Raw genomic sequence first — 17,554 nt, 5'->3', positions numbered from 1 at the left:
GCCAGCGCCGCTCCGAACGACCCGCGACCCGGACCCAGAGGCATCCGTTCCGACGCCCCCCCGCCGCCGGACCATGGCGAGTCGGAGCCGCCGGTGAAGTCGGTGCTTTCCGCTCTCCGCCCCCCCTCCCACCCCCCGCGCGTTCGGCCGGAGCCCGTCGGCTGCTCCGCGGCTGGACCCGCCGCTCTCCGTGCGCCCCCGCGTCCCCGCGCCGTTCCGCTCCGGCTCCCACAACATTTCTTTAACTTTTCCGACGCTCAGCGCCGCCGAGCACCGGGCGCCGGCGGAGCATGGCACCCGTGGCGTCCTAGGGAAGCGACCCGGTGCGGCTACAACCGTTTTTTGTGCAGCGCGAGAACCATGGCGAGCTCGACGGGGAAAAACCTACCGGAGCAGCGGAGGAAGGGACAGGCTTTCCTGGACGAGCTGCGGCAGTTCCACCAGAGCAGGGGGTGAGGAACCGCACTACTCGGAAATACAAGTTGAAATCCGCCGTGTACTAGCGCTCTGCACCCGCTGCGGGGCCATCCGTGTTGATTCCCCGTGTTTTGTGTGTTTTCCTCCCGCAGAACGCCGTTCAAGAAGGTTCCCATGGTGGGAGGCAGGGAGCTGGACCTGGGTGCTCTGTACGTCAGGGTGCTTTCTCTGGGTGGATTTGCAAAGGTGAGTTTAAAAAAAAGTGCATTTTCTCTCCGGGAGCCTCTGCACCGCGGGCCAACCCCGCGGCTCCGTACCCGGGTCTCCTGTGCGTGCGAATCGGCCGGAGGAAGGCTGCTGGTGTCGGCCTTGCGCCCGCTTCTGCCTCCCCGTGCGGTGTGCCTGAGCCGCGGGTCCGAGCGGAGGCGGAGTGCGGCTGGATGGAGCGGCTCCGCCGGCGGCATCGACCCGAGGCTCCGTGGGGGAGGTTCGCCGCGGAGGGAGGCTCATTTCTCGGCGGGGTTTTCGCCCGTTCCCTCGCCGTAGCCTCGCTGGTGCGGGTTTAATGGCCGATCACAACATGTAGGCCTCACAGGCCCGACGGGCTCCCGGACACGGGGAGACGCTCCGAAGTGCTTCCCGGAACGGGACGGATCCAGCTCCCCCGGAGCAGCCCGGGTGCCGGACCCGGGCGAGGGGGTGTATGGGGTCCGGGTTCACACGGTCCATTCACCCGGTGGATTGAACGAAACTCGCCCGGGAAGTCCGGCTGTAGCTGGTTAGCCGGACCGCTAAGCAGCCACAACAGTGGGAAGCTGCTCCATGTGAACCATCGCACCGGGCGGCAAATGTACCGACCATGCATCGGTACCACGAGTGGACCTGTTAAATTATTGAAAAAGTTTCGCTCGGTTTCTCGTGTTTTCCATTCGCTCCCGATCTATCGATCCGGGACTTGTTGATATCTCTGATCGATCAGTCCGACCAGATGCTGGAACTATCGCCGTGTAACCGCCGCTTTTGTTTTTATTTGGGTTTGTTTGTTTTCTAATTTGTTGTTGTTGTTGTTGTTTTTCTGTCTCCCCCTCTCCCCTCTCCTCTTCCTCCTCCATCATCATCCCCACCGCAGGTTTCTGATAAGAACCAGTGGTCTGAGCTGGGAGAGGACTTCAACTTCCCACGGAGTTGCTCCAACGCAGCATTCGCTTTAAAACAGTACTACCTGAGGTAAGGAGCGTGGAGCAGCGTGCGGGGAGTGTTTACATCCAGAGCGGGACCGTCCCCCGCTGCCTGGCCTCCGCGGGCCACAGCAACACCTCCACATGGCCCCGTGTGTGTTTCCTAAATGTCGGGGTTGTCGTCCAATGGCTCCTCTGCCTGTCTCTCCACCAGTTGATAATTGGTGGTGGTGGTGGTGGTGGTGGAAGAGTTTTCTTTCTCGAGCCAAACTTGACTCCTCTCCAATGGAGGATGCTTTCATGGCCGGTTATGTCTTATTCCTTTTGGGGAACTGCAGGTCTGGGTGCAGGCTTGTAGGTTAGATGGACACGGTTTCCCTTTTTGAAGCATCCAGCGTGTGGCCCCAGGTCTGTCCCCACACCATCAGCTGTTTGTTTGGTTTTTTTTGGGCTTTTTTTTTTTGTGTCTGTGGTTTTTTTCTTTGGTCTGGAATGCATCTCCCTCCAAAATTAAGCGGCGTTGGTCTTTTGGTGCCTCGGTAGGAATAGACCCATTCCGCCGCCACCTCTTGGCAGGAACCACTCCACACTCACCGGGCCTCATGGGTGGATATTTTTCAAGGACCAGAGCATCTATTATCAACGAGCTGAATAGAATTTGGGCTCTTCTGCTCGACTTGTTGAGATCTGCGTTGTGCTACTTAGGACCTCATTGTGGAAACGACCCCGTTATTCAGTATTATTCCACCTTCCACGTGCCGTCTTATAGCCATGCGGTTTGACTCATATTTCCAGCTGCGTTCATCGCCTTTCTTGTCCTTTTGAATGAAAGAACACAACGACAAAACGTCTGGTTCTAGGAAACAGTAAAGATATCAGAATGTTGGGGGATGGTTCCCGTGGGAGCTGCGTGTATGGCTTTGAGTGAAGTGATGTCTTCAACGCCGTTTTCCTTTGAGCGGCTAATTTGTTTTCAGCCTGCATGTGATAGCAGTCACAGGAAAGCGACTGTTCTGATTGGTCGAACTTCTGAAAGTTTTTGGAGGGACACAATTAGGCCAACGTGTGTGTGTGTGTGTGTGTGTGTGTGTGTGTGTGTGTGTGTGTGTGTGTGTGTGTGTGTGTGTGTGTGTGTGTGTGTGTGTGTGTGTGTGTGTGTGTGTGTGTGTGTGTGTGTGTGTGTGTGGGGAACCCTAAGTCAGAAAGTGGTTATAAATAGAACGTCCGTCTCAATTGGTCTCTTTATTTACTACGAGGGGCAGAGTAGAAGGTGATTGAAGATCCGCTCTGAGTATTTTAACTCTGATTTTGGTGTTTCTCAGTGTTTCCTCGTCCTCGCTCCACCCGTGCTGTTGGGGCAGCCGGTGTGCGGTACGTCCTGACGCTGGTGCATTTTGAATAAGAATGGAAATAAAACTTGCGCAAGAAGGGAGACGGCAGAGCAGAGGGAAGCCCCTCCGCCGCTCACACTCGGCCGGCGCTGGCGGCAGAGAAGCTGACGGAGTTTCTCTGGAGAAAGTTTGTGTAAAAAAAAAAAAACAACAAACAAAAAAAAAAAAACAACAACCTTGTCCAAGCGGAGCGCTGGCTCCCCCAGATCAGGCCGGATCGGAGGGAAACGTTTCCCCGGTGCCTGAAGCAGCTTTTTCACGTCCCGCGTCGCCGCTGATCTCATTTCTTGATTGTTTTTTTTTCTGGTATAATTGTCCGTCGAAGCCTTTCCGTCGTAAAAGCTGCCCGATGGGACCGGGCCATGCATCGGTTTAATATCAATATTGTGACATGAGACTGGATATGGTTTGGGGTTTTGGTGATCATGACATGGTGGTTTGGTTGAATGTTGTACTTAAGGGGCCTGGCGGTAAAGTGATGTTGCTTTCTGAACTCCATGGGCTGTTGTAGATGTTCTCATCAATGCTCATAGCATCCACTCTACGTACGGTTCCATGGGCTCTCAAACGAAAGCACCGGTGGTCATCCCCAAATTATTGATACCTAAGTATTTGTCAAAAAATATTGTGATATTTGATTGAGGCGATAACTCCGTCATAGCAGCCGTGGTTGATGAATGACTGGAGCCATTCAAAGCTTTTGTTGTTGGATTTGTCTTGTCTTGGATTTGACGTCTCCTGGTTTGTCCGTTCAACTCTTTGCACTCCAAAAAAAAACCCCAAAACAAATCTTTTGCAAAGACGTTTTAGATTGAAAAGGCTTGAGCTACTCCAAGGGCCTTTAAATGTTTTGCCAACTTTCGGTTTGCAAATGTTATTGAACGGATGCAGCATCTCACTGTTGAGTAACGGCAATCAACACTGAGTGATGGGAGTGGTTTTCAATCTGTGTTTGGCACCCGAGGTCATTCCCAGCCCCACGTGGAGGAAACATGATCCAGAGTCAACCCCGACACACACACACACACACACACACACACACACACACACACACCTACCTGGTGGTACAGTCAATTGGCCGGTACCGTCCCTTATTCACCGGCGTCTCATTGGACTTTTAACCCGCGGTGCCGTCTTACCTCGCAGCTTCATTGCATTTGAAAACGCTCCCGGCCAGAGGCTGTCCCCAGCGAGCGGGGGGAGCTCCTCGGCGTTGGGACGGTGACTCCTGGCTGCTCCTCCCGGTGCGCTGGCGAACAGTGTCCTGCCGTTGACCGTTTCCGCGCCAACTCCCGCCGACCCCCCAACGTCGCTCGGACGGCATTTGAAAGAAAAGCGACCGTTCACTCAAAAGGCTCTTTTCTACTGCTCAAAAAAAAATCCAACAGCAGCTGCTAACATCTGGCTTTTGTCTTTAGTGGGAAAGGTTACAATCCACGTCCAAATTCGGGACATATGACTTTGCAGCAGTCACAGGTATTATTCGGCTCCGGCTCCGATCGGCAGCGATAGAAAGATCACACCGGGGTCGACGCGCTCATTTTCGCCTCTTTTCAGACGCTGTGCTATGACGTGCGTGAGGTTCCGGATGTTGGCGCGTGAATAGACGGGAATAAAGATGCATCACTACATCGTTTCATGTCCCATTTAGAATCCAAAATCACAAGTTATCTATTTTTCCATTATGCGGGACCATGAAATGATTTGAGTGGGGGCAGCGCTCCCGGCCGCGCAGCACCGCCCGAGCCGGCCTCCCAGACGGAGCAACGTCTCCGCTGCTGGAGGACCGGCCCTGTGCGCGGGGAGCCGGCCTGCTCAGCGGGGCGCTGCCGTGCGGCATGGACACTCCACGGTGCGTTGTGTTCCCCCCCCCCCCCGATCGCACTGGAAACAAGACCGGAAACTGGAAACTTTTCTGGGGCATTTGTGATGTTTAATGTGACACACCAGGAAAAAAATGAAAGGTATACTCCTCTGCTGGTGATGGGAAAGGAATCAATCAGCTATTTTTAGAGGGTTTACCAGAGTTAAAAAAAACAAACAAAAAAAGAAACGCGCCGTGTGCACGCTCATTTGGGTGTGAAAACGGTATTGGAGACTCGTGGTGGCTTTTACACCGCCGGTAAACAACAGAGGTCGACCACAACGTCCGGGAGTTGAATCTTCAACCCCTCCCCTCCACTCGCCCTGGATTGCAAAGCTGAGAGTCTGGCTCTGCCGTGGGTGGACTTTTCTTTCTTTCGCACTGTAACACTTCACATCTCTGCGGTTTGACTTTCCCACCGGTGGTTTCATGTGATTAGGAAGTGGCTCTGCACGACGCTGTGATCCCACGCGGCGGGCGGGCGGAGGGGGGGGGAGTCGCAGTTTTCTGTTGGAAATGTAACCTTATACGCTGCAACCAAGGAGGCGCCATGCCACCTCTGTAGAGCCGCCGAGGACACGTCCTGCTTTGACACCTTGGTGTCAACCTGGTGCGTTAAGGTTGGGGGGGGGGGGGGGGGTGTGGCGTGACATGATACATGTTGTGTTTGATATGATTCTTTAGAATCTGAGGGTAATCACCCTTGTGAGACTTTTTGAGTCTGGTCTTTTGGAGGCGCCTGATCACAGCACGGCTGCATCCCTGTGGCACCTGTGGAACCCCCCCCCCCGCCCGCCCGCCCGGAAAGTTCATCACTGTTTAAAATGTGTTTCCAGAACTGGGATGTCTGACGTGAAAGCTTGTGTGTGAGACAGACTCTGACTCTCCCTGCGGCTGCGTCCACACTGGGAGGCAGACAGCGACGCCCGCTGGGATCCATTCATTCAGCCCTCCACGCTGGTTACACCGCTAATCTGTGCATGTGGATCACAGCACTGCATTGTGGGTATTCTAGCCAACCGGGTGCTGTGGGATGTGTATGTAGTGTCTGGGAAGTGCAGATACTCTTGATTTCAACCTTTTTGATGCAAGACTGTTGAGCTGGCTCCATCCTGCCGGGCTGATGTGATGTATCAATATAGTATCGATATTGTGACGTGAAACTAGATCTCACTTGATGTTGGTTGTGGTGATATCGTTTGTACGTCGTGTTTAAGGAGCGTCACGGTAAAGTCATGCACTTGCAGCGTAGATTGTGGATATGGAGGTATTTGTCGGCATCGAGCGGCTCTTTCTTCCTCCATCTGTGACGCCGCTCCTCCCGTTTGTGCCTCTTCCATGTTTGGCGATGCTTTCCAGCCACACCAAACCAACACGCTCTGCTTCCCCGTGCAGCGTGAGGAGACAGTTGCTAATTTAGGAGGGGGGAAAAATGCTTTGACGAAATCTTGCGAGACGTTGAAGAAATGACACTCACTGCCTGTCTGCGCCGGGACTGGCTCCTCCCTCCTCTTTGCTAAAGAATGTGACTGATTGACGGTTTGCAACCCACCGAAAGAAACAACCGACAGAAATCACTTCTGTGAGATTTCCCTTCACAACCCGGAGCTGAGATGCACATCATCGTCCAGGGAGTCCTGGCCTGCCCCGCCTGGCCCCGCCTCGCCTGGCCCCGCCTCCCCTCGCCTGGCCCCGCCTCGCCTCTCCTGGCCCCGCCTCGCCTCGCCTGGCCCTGCCTTGCGTCGCCTCTCCCCACGTCGCCCCGCCCGGCCTGGCCCCGCCCGGCCTGGCCCCGCCCGGCCTCGCATCACAAAAGCAACCGGGTCTGACTCTTTCACTGACTCCTAAAGAACCAGTCTGAGAAGCCAGTCGGAGCTTTGATCACTGAATAGTTCTCACTATCAGAGTGAGACATGTTGTGATGGAGCTGCTGTCCTCGGTGCTGCTGATGAATGAGTGCTGCCTTGCAATTTGGTTCTTGCAACGGCAGCCCCAGTTTTGATTGTATAAATTTGAAGTTGAATTTGAGCGGCGTCCACGGCTCACCTGGTGAGCGCTTACGGGGGGGGGTCGGGCTGTTCTGAACCGCGGGGCGACCTCTGCTGTTCCTGCCTCCTGGGTCCTGCTGCTGCTCGTCAAGTGTCTGTCTGTCTGTCTGTCTGTCTGTCTGTCTGTCTGTCTGTCTGTCTGTCTGTCTGTCTGTCTGTCTGTCTGTCTGTCTGTCTGTCTGTCTGTCTGTCTGCCTGCCTGCCTGCCTGCCTGCCTGCCTGCTGCCTTGGGAGATTCCGGTGCCTGATGTGGAGCCGCTTTGCGGGTACGAGCGCAGACTGCGTCGTGACCTGGTGAATGTTTTGATGTGGAGAGTACATTTGCAACCACGCCTCTGACTTCCTGCGTCGGCCTCTTTTCCGCGACCGAACGCCCGGCAACTCTCCTCAGATCCTGAGAGATTCAGATTTTGTTTTTTTTTTAGTTTTTAGTTTTGTTTTTAAGAGCTGCTCCTGCTGTGTGGCTCCAGGCTCCAGGCGGACACCGCTCCGCTCGCCATGACACTATATGGTTCCACACCATCTGTGCTCGCTGCCGTTTGAAGGAAAGCGGTGTTTGTGGTTTTTAACGGGGCAGCCGTGTCACTGAAAGATGTGGTCTTGATGGCCCTGTTGCTTGGCCGTCCACTGAAGGTGTTCTCTTTCAGTTTTGGATCAATTTAAAAAATCACTCAGGTAAACTCCCAATGAAAATATTACTATTTTTACTCATTTGAATCTAATGGTCTCAACCTTTTTAACTTCCAGGAGTTGGATACACATGAGGCCGCGGACCCTGTTTGATAATATTGAGTCTTTGGGATCAGTGGTAGTAAATGATACTGTCGTCAGGCAGATCACAGTGAAGCTAGGATCCAAGTCATCGTTGGACATTCTCTTAATGTGCAAACGTCTCGGAAATGAAATAACAGTGAAGTTTAACTATGAATCATTTTGCTGTGGACTCGCCGGAACCTCTGGAAGGGCCCCTTGGAGGTCCCCGGACCCCACATTGAGCACCACTGGTTTAGTCCTTGACAAAACTAACCGCTCGAACCTCAACGAAGGCTTTTCCTCAAGCTGTGGCTGCGTTGGGTGGGTGTGTCCAGCAGAGGGCGTCCTCCTCCCGCTCGCAGGCAGATAAAGGAAGCAGCCGTTCGCACCGTCTGATCAGATGACCTCAGATAAGGGCTGCTTGCAGCTGCACATGCCCCCCGCCCCCCGGCACGTTTTCCTTTGCCTCAAATAAAACGGGGAAGCTGCATTGAAATGGATGTGGATTTGAATAATGACGGCACATTCCCCCCCTAAAGTACCATGAAATGGAATCGATGCGAGCAGGAGTTTTGGGAAATGTGGACCTTTTTTTTTTTTTTTTTTTGCTTGCTTTGCTTTGCTTTGCTTTGCTTCCGACATCAAAATCCCATTTTTAAGGTTTCAGCTGTTTGTCCTCCTCATATGGAAATCTGAAGAATAATATCAGACTGAAAGGGTTATTAATCACATGAAACTTCCTGTACATATTCCATGTTGTATGTTAGTCATTGATGCAGGGTGAGGGTTGGAGCTCCCGTGCAGGTTCTCCACGGGGGGGTGGGGGGGGTGGGGGGGGTTGGGTGGTGGTGTATGGATGTAGGGTGGAATGGCTGCCGAATCCACGCTCCGCGTGTGGAACAGCGAGACCCTTCCCCGGCGCCGTGAACCACGTCAAACCACAGCAAACCACGGCAGACTTTGCCGTGAGGGGCGGACGAGGGCTCCCGGTCCATCTGTGGTTGATCTCCATGTTGTCCTCTGTTTAGGGGGGGGGGCTGTGACATCAACAACACCCCCCCCCCCCGGTCTGCTCATGCCCAGACAGCGTTTGATGACGCTGCAAGGTGTGAGTATAGCCTCCCTCCCTCCCTCTCTCCCTCGCTCTACAAATGGAGTCTGGGTGTATTTTTAGTGCAGTGTGTCACGCGCCGCCAGCGGCCGGGGGATTACCTTGGCCGCGGTGAGGCAGCCACGCGGCCTGATTCAAGGATTCACAAACGTTGTGACTCACTCGCGCTGGAGAGAAACAAGCGGCAACGACACGACGGGCTGACGGGCTGCTCCTACACCCGGGTGGACGGCTGTTTTACCATCACCAAGAGATGGATAGAGATATGGATGTATGGATGTATATTAATGGATTAAATAACATATAGATCTGTACTTGGATGGAAGGATTGATGGATAGATACAGGTGGAAATGTCGATGAATGGATGGCCTCCATAGAGAAACAGAGGTGGATGCATCTATTTATGGTATTTGATATGGTGATTTGAATATTTCAGACCTTGTGTTGCGGTAAATGTTATTGTGCCATTTTGGGTTTGCATTTACCGAGACTAGGAAATTCTGTTTATCGATATATGTTGATTTAATGACCGGAATGATATAAGTGAGAGAGCTCTGTGGAATAAAAGGCCAATTAACACCAGTAAATACCTTTGGGAGTCTTTACATTATCAGGGGGGTAAACAGCGCTGACGTGTTGGAAATTAAGTTTTGCTGAAGTTGAGCTCGTCCTCATTTTTCTATGAGAACCACTGTGCCGGTCTGCGCGGTGTCGGCTCATTATTATCACATCATCTTCTGGAACTTGAGCATCAAACAATACGGTGTACAGGTGTACGTACAGTCTGCGGTACACTGTGTAACAGCCCATACTGATCAAGTACATTTTCCTCAATCTTTGCATAGTTTTTAAATATTTTTTTTGACGTTGCACTTTCAAGGTCTGAAATGTGCTTGAAATTTGAATGAATTCTGATGAAATGCCAGCTTTGTTTTTCTCTCATTAGTACTGGACACAAAGACATGTGAGAAGGTGGAATCATCACTTAAACCTGCGCTGACTTCATCCAGCCTCCCCCGTACCAGCCCCTGTCCATACTGTCAACAACAAAAAAGGCTCCGTGGATGAGAAACACTGAAATCTTTTGTTAATAAAAGCCCTTTTTGGAGACTTTGACTTTATTTTGAGAGGAGTACGTGTCGAGCACTCTGCCCGACTAAAAAGCCCAAAGCCCAAAAGCTGGTAGTCCATTGAGAGGCTTGCGGTTTGGGCAGAGAGCCCAATTCCAGCTACGAGAGCCGTGATAAACATGTCGGATACAAAAGAGAACGCCAGCGAGCGGCCTGGCGTCCTGCGTGGAGAAAACGTAATTTCTGTCTTATTTTGGGTGGTGTCGATTGAGTCTGTCTGTGACGCCTGGAGCTGTTAGTCCGACCCGTTAAACGCTGCCGGTGATGCTGACCGATAGAGACAGATGCTGGCGACTGTTTGAGATATCAAGTGTTTATGTTTTTGAGAAGGTCTTCTCCGTCCGACGGTTGTTGTGTCGTTTGGGGAGCGTTCGAATCCCCGAATCAACCCTCGGGTCCAACAAAGCGGCCGTTTGGCGGCAGGCCGCCGTCCGACATGAGGGCTCTGCGATCACGGCTCAAATAATAATCCAAGTCAATTAACGTGGTTTTTATAATCACGGTTATTAGTTGATTACTTTAGGGAGGAAATAACTGACCGTACTGTTTCAAATCACAGTGTAGAAAGCTTAAATGGCTTCGTCAAAACGGTCATTTGATATTATTTTCCCCGCAGCGACGTGGTGAAGCTGTCTGCAGTTTAGTGGACGTTGAACTGGTGTAACTGGGCGACAAGGAAGGAGCTTCAGCCTGGAGCGTGTCACACCTCGCTAGGACCGTACAATACCGCCCACATCTAATGTCACAATATCCTTGGATGATGTATCCGATGTATACAATATTTTTGGAACGACTGTTGGTGCTTTATAAGATATTTTCCCACGAGAAATATTTGAGAAATAATCGTTAGTACCTTGGTTATTATGGTATCACATCACGTCATTGGTTAGAACATCTAGATCAGTCTATGAAGTTGAGGAACGTCCATCACTTTACTGTAATGCTGCTTAAAGACAAGCATGACTAAAATCCCAGGTGATATCACAATATCCATGTGTCACCTACCCCTGCTACACCACAAACACGAAGGCTTCCTCCACTTTGGACTTCCACGGACCGCCCATAGGGCAGAGGTCCAGGCAGCCGAAACGCTTACCGTCACACCACACAGGGGAGAAGTCTTAACATTTGTCAACATTCTTAGCGTTAAAACGAGTGCGGCGCCCGTTCAAGACGTGTTTGTTGGGGAACGTCGCAGTGAAAAAAGGTCTTTCTCACGCGGGGGGGAACACACCCAAGTCGCACTTTGGGATAAACTGGCCCCACAAGCAGAGGTTCCTTCTTTTCTAGTCAGGTTGCCTATCAAAATTGACCAAAAGTTTAACTTGACACCGTTAAGGCAGATTTACTTCTACATCACAGCCAAATCCACTGAGAAGGACGATGCAAATGAATTAAAATTTGTGGGGAATAGTGGTTGTGATGACCGGTGACTAAATCCACTCTGTCCGCTTAAAAGTAAAGGATCAGTTTCCTGTGCTGGCAGGAAGTTGTGTTTCAATCTGAAGAAACCAGCAGAGTTTCTCCATAAAACAAAGCAGGATACGTCATTTATTTGGTCAAACTAAGATGTTTATTTGGCAACAGCTGGTCCATCTCGTTTACCCGACCACTCTGTTTCATTTCTCTCCCAAAGCTCCTTGAAGATATGACCTTGTTCCTTGGAAATCAGAAACTTTTAAAGAATCCATGTGAAAAAATGCCTCCGTCTCACTACCTCTTTGTTCTCCCTGCAGATACTTGGAGAAGTATGAGAAGGTCCATCACTTTGGCGAGGACGATGACGAGTCTCAGCCGGGGAATCCCAAACCGCCTCTTCCAATTGGTGCAATTCCCTGCTCCTACAACTACCAGCAACACACTGTATCAGGTAGCCAGCCCCTCTCCCCTCCTCTGCTCTAACCTTTTCCATCCTTTCCCTCCTTGTCGAAGTGCTTCACTGTCGCTCAGGTTCCAGTGTCTTGCTGGAGAAGACCAAAAGGAGCGCGTGAATGGAAAAGTGTGCCCGGCTGATATAAAAAAAAAAAAAAGAAAAGGGGCAAAGATTCTCTAGTTCTCTGAGGCCTTATGCCCTGGACACACCACGGGACTGTGAGAGTGGTCCGACCTGTACCGTTCACACCACATGACTGAAGGAGAAGTCACGCCGCACATGACACCATACCATGCGCCGTACAGGATTATTTCTCTTTTGCTTAGATTCTTGATCACTGAAAAAAAACGCTCTGCTCGCCCGTCTCCAAAGACCCGTCGGCCGGTGTGAAATCAGGCCGGATCGCGGTCTGAACTCTGCAGCAGTGGCTGAGATGACTCTTTTTTTTCACTCTTGCTTCAGAGAAAATAATTTTTATTCCTGTTGTGAAGTGATCTCAGTCCCTCCTCCAGAGGTTCTGGGGGGAAATGAAAGTGTTACAGCTGAAACAAAAACAACAGGCAATAATAATAAGGTAATCAAATCAAAATAAAGGATTGTATGCCATGAACCAAAAAATGTATTTAATGAATTGGCAATTTCAATAAACTGGAAAATGAACAATAAACAATTCAATAATCCATAAAATAAACAAGATCATTTAGACCATAAATGATAAGCCTTAAAAAAAACCTAATAAAATAAACTGAAAGATTGATACCAAACAATGAAGATAAACAATGAGGATAAACCTAGAGAGACAAACATGAAACATTTGGCAATGGTCCTAAGAAATATAAGAACGTGGCAATATGCAACAAAAAATACTCATTATAATTTTTTTTTTTAAATAAAATAAAAGATGAACAATTTAAAACAAATCATTAAACACCGTCCTTTAGTCATCTGCTCCAGGAGTTTCCCAGATGTTTTCTGATATTTTGGGTTTGACACGTTATTTAGCGTCTCCTCTTTCAGGGACCAAACTGGCTGCATCAGAAATGAGTTGTTGATTATACAAGTACCCCTCACTTAAGAACCGAGGTGTGTGTGTGTGTGTGTGTGTGTGTGTGTGTGTGTGTGTGTGTGTGTGTGTGTGTGTGTGTGTGTGAGTGAGTGAGTGAGTGAGTGAGTGAGTGAGTGAGTGAGTGAGTGAGTGAGTGAGTGAGTGAGTGAGTGAGTGAGTGAGTGAGTGAGTGAGTGAGTGATTTGGCTGCTCTGTCTTGAGGTCCAAGAGGCAAAGGAGCAACGTTTCCTGCCAAATCAATACCAACCTACAGGATTCCCTCAGATTCAGTGTCACACCGGCCGAGGCGGCTTCCTGTTATTTAGTGAACCCAGCGGTGGAGCGGCATGAACCGTCTTTACCTTTTTGGAAATAAAAAGCTTTTCTAGCTGGATAGTGAGGTGCTCGATCATCCCCTGAGGAAAATTGCAGTTTCATCAACAGCTTCCATTATAAAAAATGGCAAAAATAATGAAGTCAGGGACCAGAAAATGGGAAAAATGTTAGATTATACACTTATCCCGATGATTAACAACAAAATACAACCTAAACATATTCAATAACTAATGAAAGGAACCTCACAGTGAACCAAGGAAATGAATCTGAGATGAGGGGAAAATGGACGTGTACAATAAAACAATGACAAAACATTAAATATGGGGCTAAGAGAATGGACAACAAACTGTTGATAATAATTGTATGTCTATCTTTTATTTATATATATATATATATATATATATATATATATATATATATAAATATAAATAATTTCATAATGTGAATCGGTTTATTCCGCCAGCTACATTTTCATAGAAAGGGACTTTGTCACGGTGAGAGTTGGTGTGTTTCTCTACACAACTTTGGAATCAAAAGGTAAATATAAAACAGTCTGAAAAAATCAAATGAAAACAGCCAAATACATAGAAGTGAGTAAATGATGAGCATCAACGGAGTTAGAGCGGTGTTATCTCACTGCATCACCTCAAAGTACCTGTTGACTGCAGCCGGCATGCAAATAAAGGTGGAGTCGGAGCTCCACCTTGAGCAAACAAGGTGACCAAAACAAACCTCCCCGGATGCAGCCGTGAGCCATGGAGGCACATGCTGCGTCATATGTGGTGCAATGGTAAAGAAAACGTGGTCGTGTGGTCATGGTAATAATAATAAATTGCAATTCCTGCCGACATCATGCTGTCATGCTTTTCACTCCTCAGGAAGATACTCCTCATGGCCCCATGTCATGGTTGGATGGAGGAAAGGGACGTTTCAGATATTTGGCTCTTGCAAAAATATCTTTTTGTCAACGTGGCTCCTGAGCTGGGAACGGTGGAGCCTCACGGGTTGAGAAGGATTTCTGGATTAAGGATCGTGTTTAGTGAATTACACGGAAGATAAGGAACTTAAAATCACATCCTAAAGGACAATCACAACACTGGTTACAAAACATGGCAAATGACATTATCTTCCAAATGGTTCAGCCCCAGTTTCTATAGACACGTTGGCATCAGGGAGATGAATGATAATGAAATAAACAATCCAAATATAGACACACAGCTGAAAAGCACAAAACATAAATAATATATGAAAAGTACACAAATACAATTCTATGCAAGGGGAGAAGCTATTGTTAAAAATCAATTACAAAGGAATCAGTCGTGGAATTAATAGTAAATCAATACAATTCAGAGCAGAAAACTGTCCCAGAGGATTTGGATCATTTTGTGAGAGTGCAGACGACTACATACCAGCAGAGTACTATTCCTAAAGTACTACGACCACACTAATAGAGTTCTATTCCTAAAGTACTACGACCACACTACTAGAGTTATATTCCGAAAGTACTACTACCACACTGCTAGAGCAGTATTCCTACGGTACTAATACCACACTACTAGAGTACTATTCCTAAAGTACTACCACCACACTACTATAGTACTATTCCTAAAGAACTACCACCACACTACTAGAGTATTATTCCTACAGTACTACTACTACCACCACACTACTAGAGTACTATTCCTAAAGTACTGCTACCACACTACTAGAGTACTAGTCCTACAGTACTACTACCACACTACTAGAGCAGTATTCCTACGGTACTAATACCATACTACTAGAGTACTATTGCTAAAGTACTACCACCACACTACTATAGTACTATTCCTAAAGCACTATGACCACACTACTAGAGTATTATTCCTACACGAGTACTACCACACTACTAGAGTACTGCTTCCACAGTACTTATACCCAAGTACTACAGTATTTGCCCTAGGATGTGTTTCAGGCCCGGTGCTGCTCAGCAGAGGAGGCGTGGGGGGCTGGGGGCAGGTGGTGCAGTTTATATGATATAGTTTATGGTTGATAGAGGTGTATTCAGTACTTACAAGGAGAGGATGACTTGATTATAAGGTGAGTAACCAACCAGCTTTAAAAACACAGTGTGCAGCACCACGGGAGCTGGAGGCGGTTGTTTCAAGTAGAGTCACTTGACGTGACGTGAGCGTGGTGTCCCCAATCAGAGTCGATTGGGGACACCACGCTCACGTCACATCACCACGGCATCCAGCGAAAACAATAAACACGCCTACGAAGTAAATCCTGAAACTAACAAGTCAATAAAGATATAAATGAGTGTACAGCGCCGGGCCGGGTGGAGGCGGTGCTACGGCGGAGTTCTGTGAGACCCTCCCAATCTCAGGACAAGTTGCCTTTTCCAGGCGGCAGAGGGAGCAGTGTGCACCTGCAGCGCGGCGGCGTTGCAGGTGCACACTGCTCCCTCTGCCGCCTGGAAAACTACCGTTGGTTTGGTAATTCGATTTTCAGTGTTTTGAACTGGCTGTTTTGGAAAACAGCATCGTGTTTTAGAACCTGCTGGATTGGATATTACAAAAACAAGATTTTCTATTTTACTGTTGACAGAACATGCAGACAGTCGGTCGTTTAGTCGGCACATTTCAATATTCCTGGTTTCCCTGGTTTGTACGTGTGTTTAAATAGGAGCCATGGATTGTAAATAGCAATTAAAAACAAAAATCTATTAAAAAATCGGTAATTGTCTTTTTCCTGGGGGGCGGTGCCTTTTCTGGCCTCAGTAAAAGAATGTGGTTGGCCTGGCGGCCGCTCAGCATGTGCGACCACAGGAGAAACACGGTGCTACTCAATATTAGCAGAGCGCCATTACTGCAGTACTAGCACTTGTACCACAGTACTACCACTAACATCCAACACGTCTTCTGCTCTTTAGCTTGAAGGAAGTGTTGCACATGGGAGCTTTGGCGAAAGATGTTTTTACTCTGATTCAAAATGGAATTTGTCACCAAAGTTTGACACCGAAGGCGGTTTTGGTTTTGGTGGCAGCGGTGGAGGAAGGGGTGTCTAAAGGCACCTTCACTCTACTACGGGGGGAAAACGCTCCGTCTTGTTTGTATTTTCTAAACAATCACAACCGTCTTGGGCGGTGCTCACGCTGCAAAATAGAGTCGGTGACAACTGGTTTTGGTGGAACCTTCTCACGGGCAGAGGAGAGTCCTGGCATTTAAACGACCCCGCAAAAAACACCACCACATCAAACGGTAAAAGACGCACGTTGAACACGTGAGACATTTACATTTACATTTAGTCATTAAGCAGACGCTTTTATCCAAAGCGACTTACAATTGTTCAAACAGCGACGGATGCAGCCATCAGGAGCAATTAGGGGTTAAGTGTCTTGCTCAAGGACACTACAGCATGCTAGCAGGAGGAGCCTGGGATCCAACCAGCAACCTTTAGATGACTAGACCACCAGCTCTACCGCCTGAGCTACCATCCCCCACGTGAGACGACGTTCACCAGTTAAAGAAAATAATAAAGAGCAGCATAAGCTGATCACCGTGGCCCCCAAGCTTGGTTTGAGCTGCGTTGTGCCAGCGCTGGATTTAAACCCACAACCTTCCCCCTGGTGAGTCCCACGACATGAGACCTAAGGATAAAACAGGGATTCAGCCTAGAAAGGCGGAGGCCGTGTCGTGGTTGAACCGGATCACACCTTGATCGTCGGCTGCCCCATCCGGGACGTTTCCTTAAATCTCTGGATTGTGTTTGTGTTTTTCTTTCATTCGTTTTGTTAATGAGTCGGGAGCCATGGAGCCATGGAGGGCTCCGGGGGGCCCCAGGGGAACAACCTGTATCAAACCCTGACATTTGCAGACTCTTGCCGGTGAATTATTCCAGTTGCCGAAGCCTCCGTTCAGAGGGCGGTGGACGGGGGCTGACCTTTCATGACGGCAGGTCTCTGCAACACAGCTTTTCAACATGATCGGCATTAATTACTTAATCTGTCGGCAGAACCAGTCGGGGAATTTGGCCGCCCGCCTGTTTGTGAATTCCTTCTTTTTATTTTGTTTTTGTTTTTTCCTCCCGGGCCAGGCTGTTGTTTCGGTTGTCGTCTCCTCCTGTGTTTGTGACCGAGCAGTGAGAAGGTGGCATTGGCTCCAGGAGCCGGACTGCTTCCTCCACTGGGCTGTGCCGCTGTTTGGGGGGTGTCTGATTTACACCACCTGCCTGGTTTACACCCCAAAGAGAAAAATGGATGCAACATCTGTGACCTCACACTTTGATTTCTGAAGAGTGGACCGGAGCATCCAGTTTGTCTTTACACCGTCACGAGGTGGTGCAGGGCTGTTGACCTGCCCTGCATCAGGCCCTGGATCAGTCTGAGACCGAATCCTCCTTTTCACCGGCACCGACTCCAAGAGTCTT

At 49.2% G+C, this 17,554-nt stretch overlaps 1 protein-coding gene across 2 annotated transcripts in view; it reads left to right on the top strand.

Annotated features, from left to right (window-relative positions):
* The first annotated feature begins 211 nt into the window (after window positions 1-211).
* The window catches only part of arid2 (AT-rich interactive domain 2), a 46,695-nt gene continuing 29,352 nt past the window's right edge, over window positions 212-17,554 (top strand). For both annotated transcript variants that reach the window (XM_080022148.1, XM_080022147.1), the window contains exons 1-4: window positions 212-452; window positions 570-663; window positions 1,547-1,644; window positions 11,630-11,763. In XM_080022148.1, the coding sequence (XP_079878274.1) occupies window positions 361-452; window positions 570-663; window positions 1,547-1,644; window positions 11,630-11,763 (418 nt within the window). In that variant the 5' untranslated portion in view covers window positions 212-360. The remainder of the gene's footprint in view (window positions 453-569; window positions 664-1,546; window positions 1,645-11,629; window positions 11,764-17,554) is intronic.

This window comes from Zeus faber (genome assembly GCF_960531495.2).
Source record: "Zeus faber genome assembly, chromosome: 21".
In the NCBI taxonomy this organism is placed as follows: domain Eukaryota; kingdom Metazoa; phylum Chordata; class Actinopteri; order Zeiformes; family Zeidae; genus Zeus; species Zeus faber.
The sequence above is the reverse complement of the archived record's forward strand: the minus strand, read 5'-3'. Positions and strand labels throughout refer to the sequence as shown.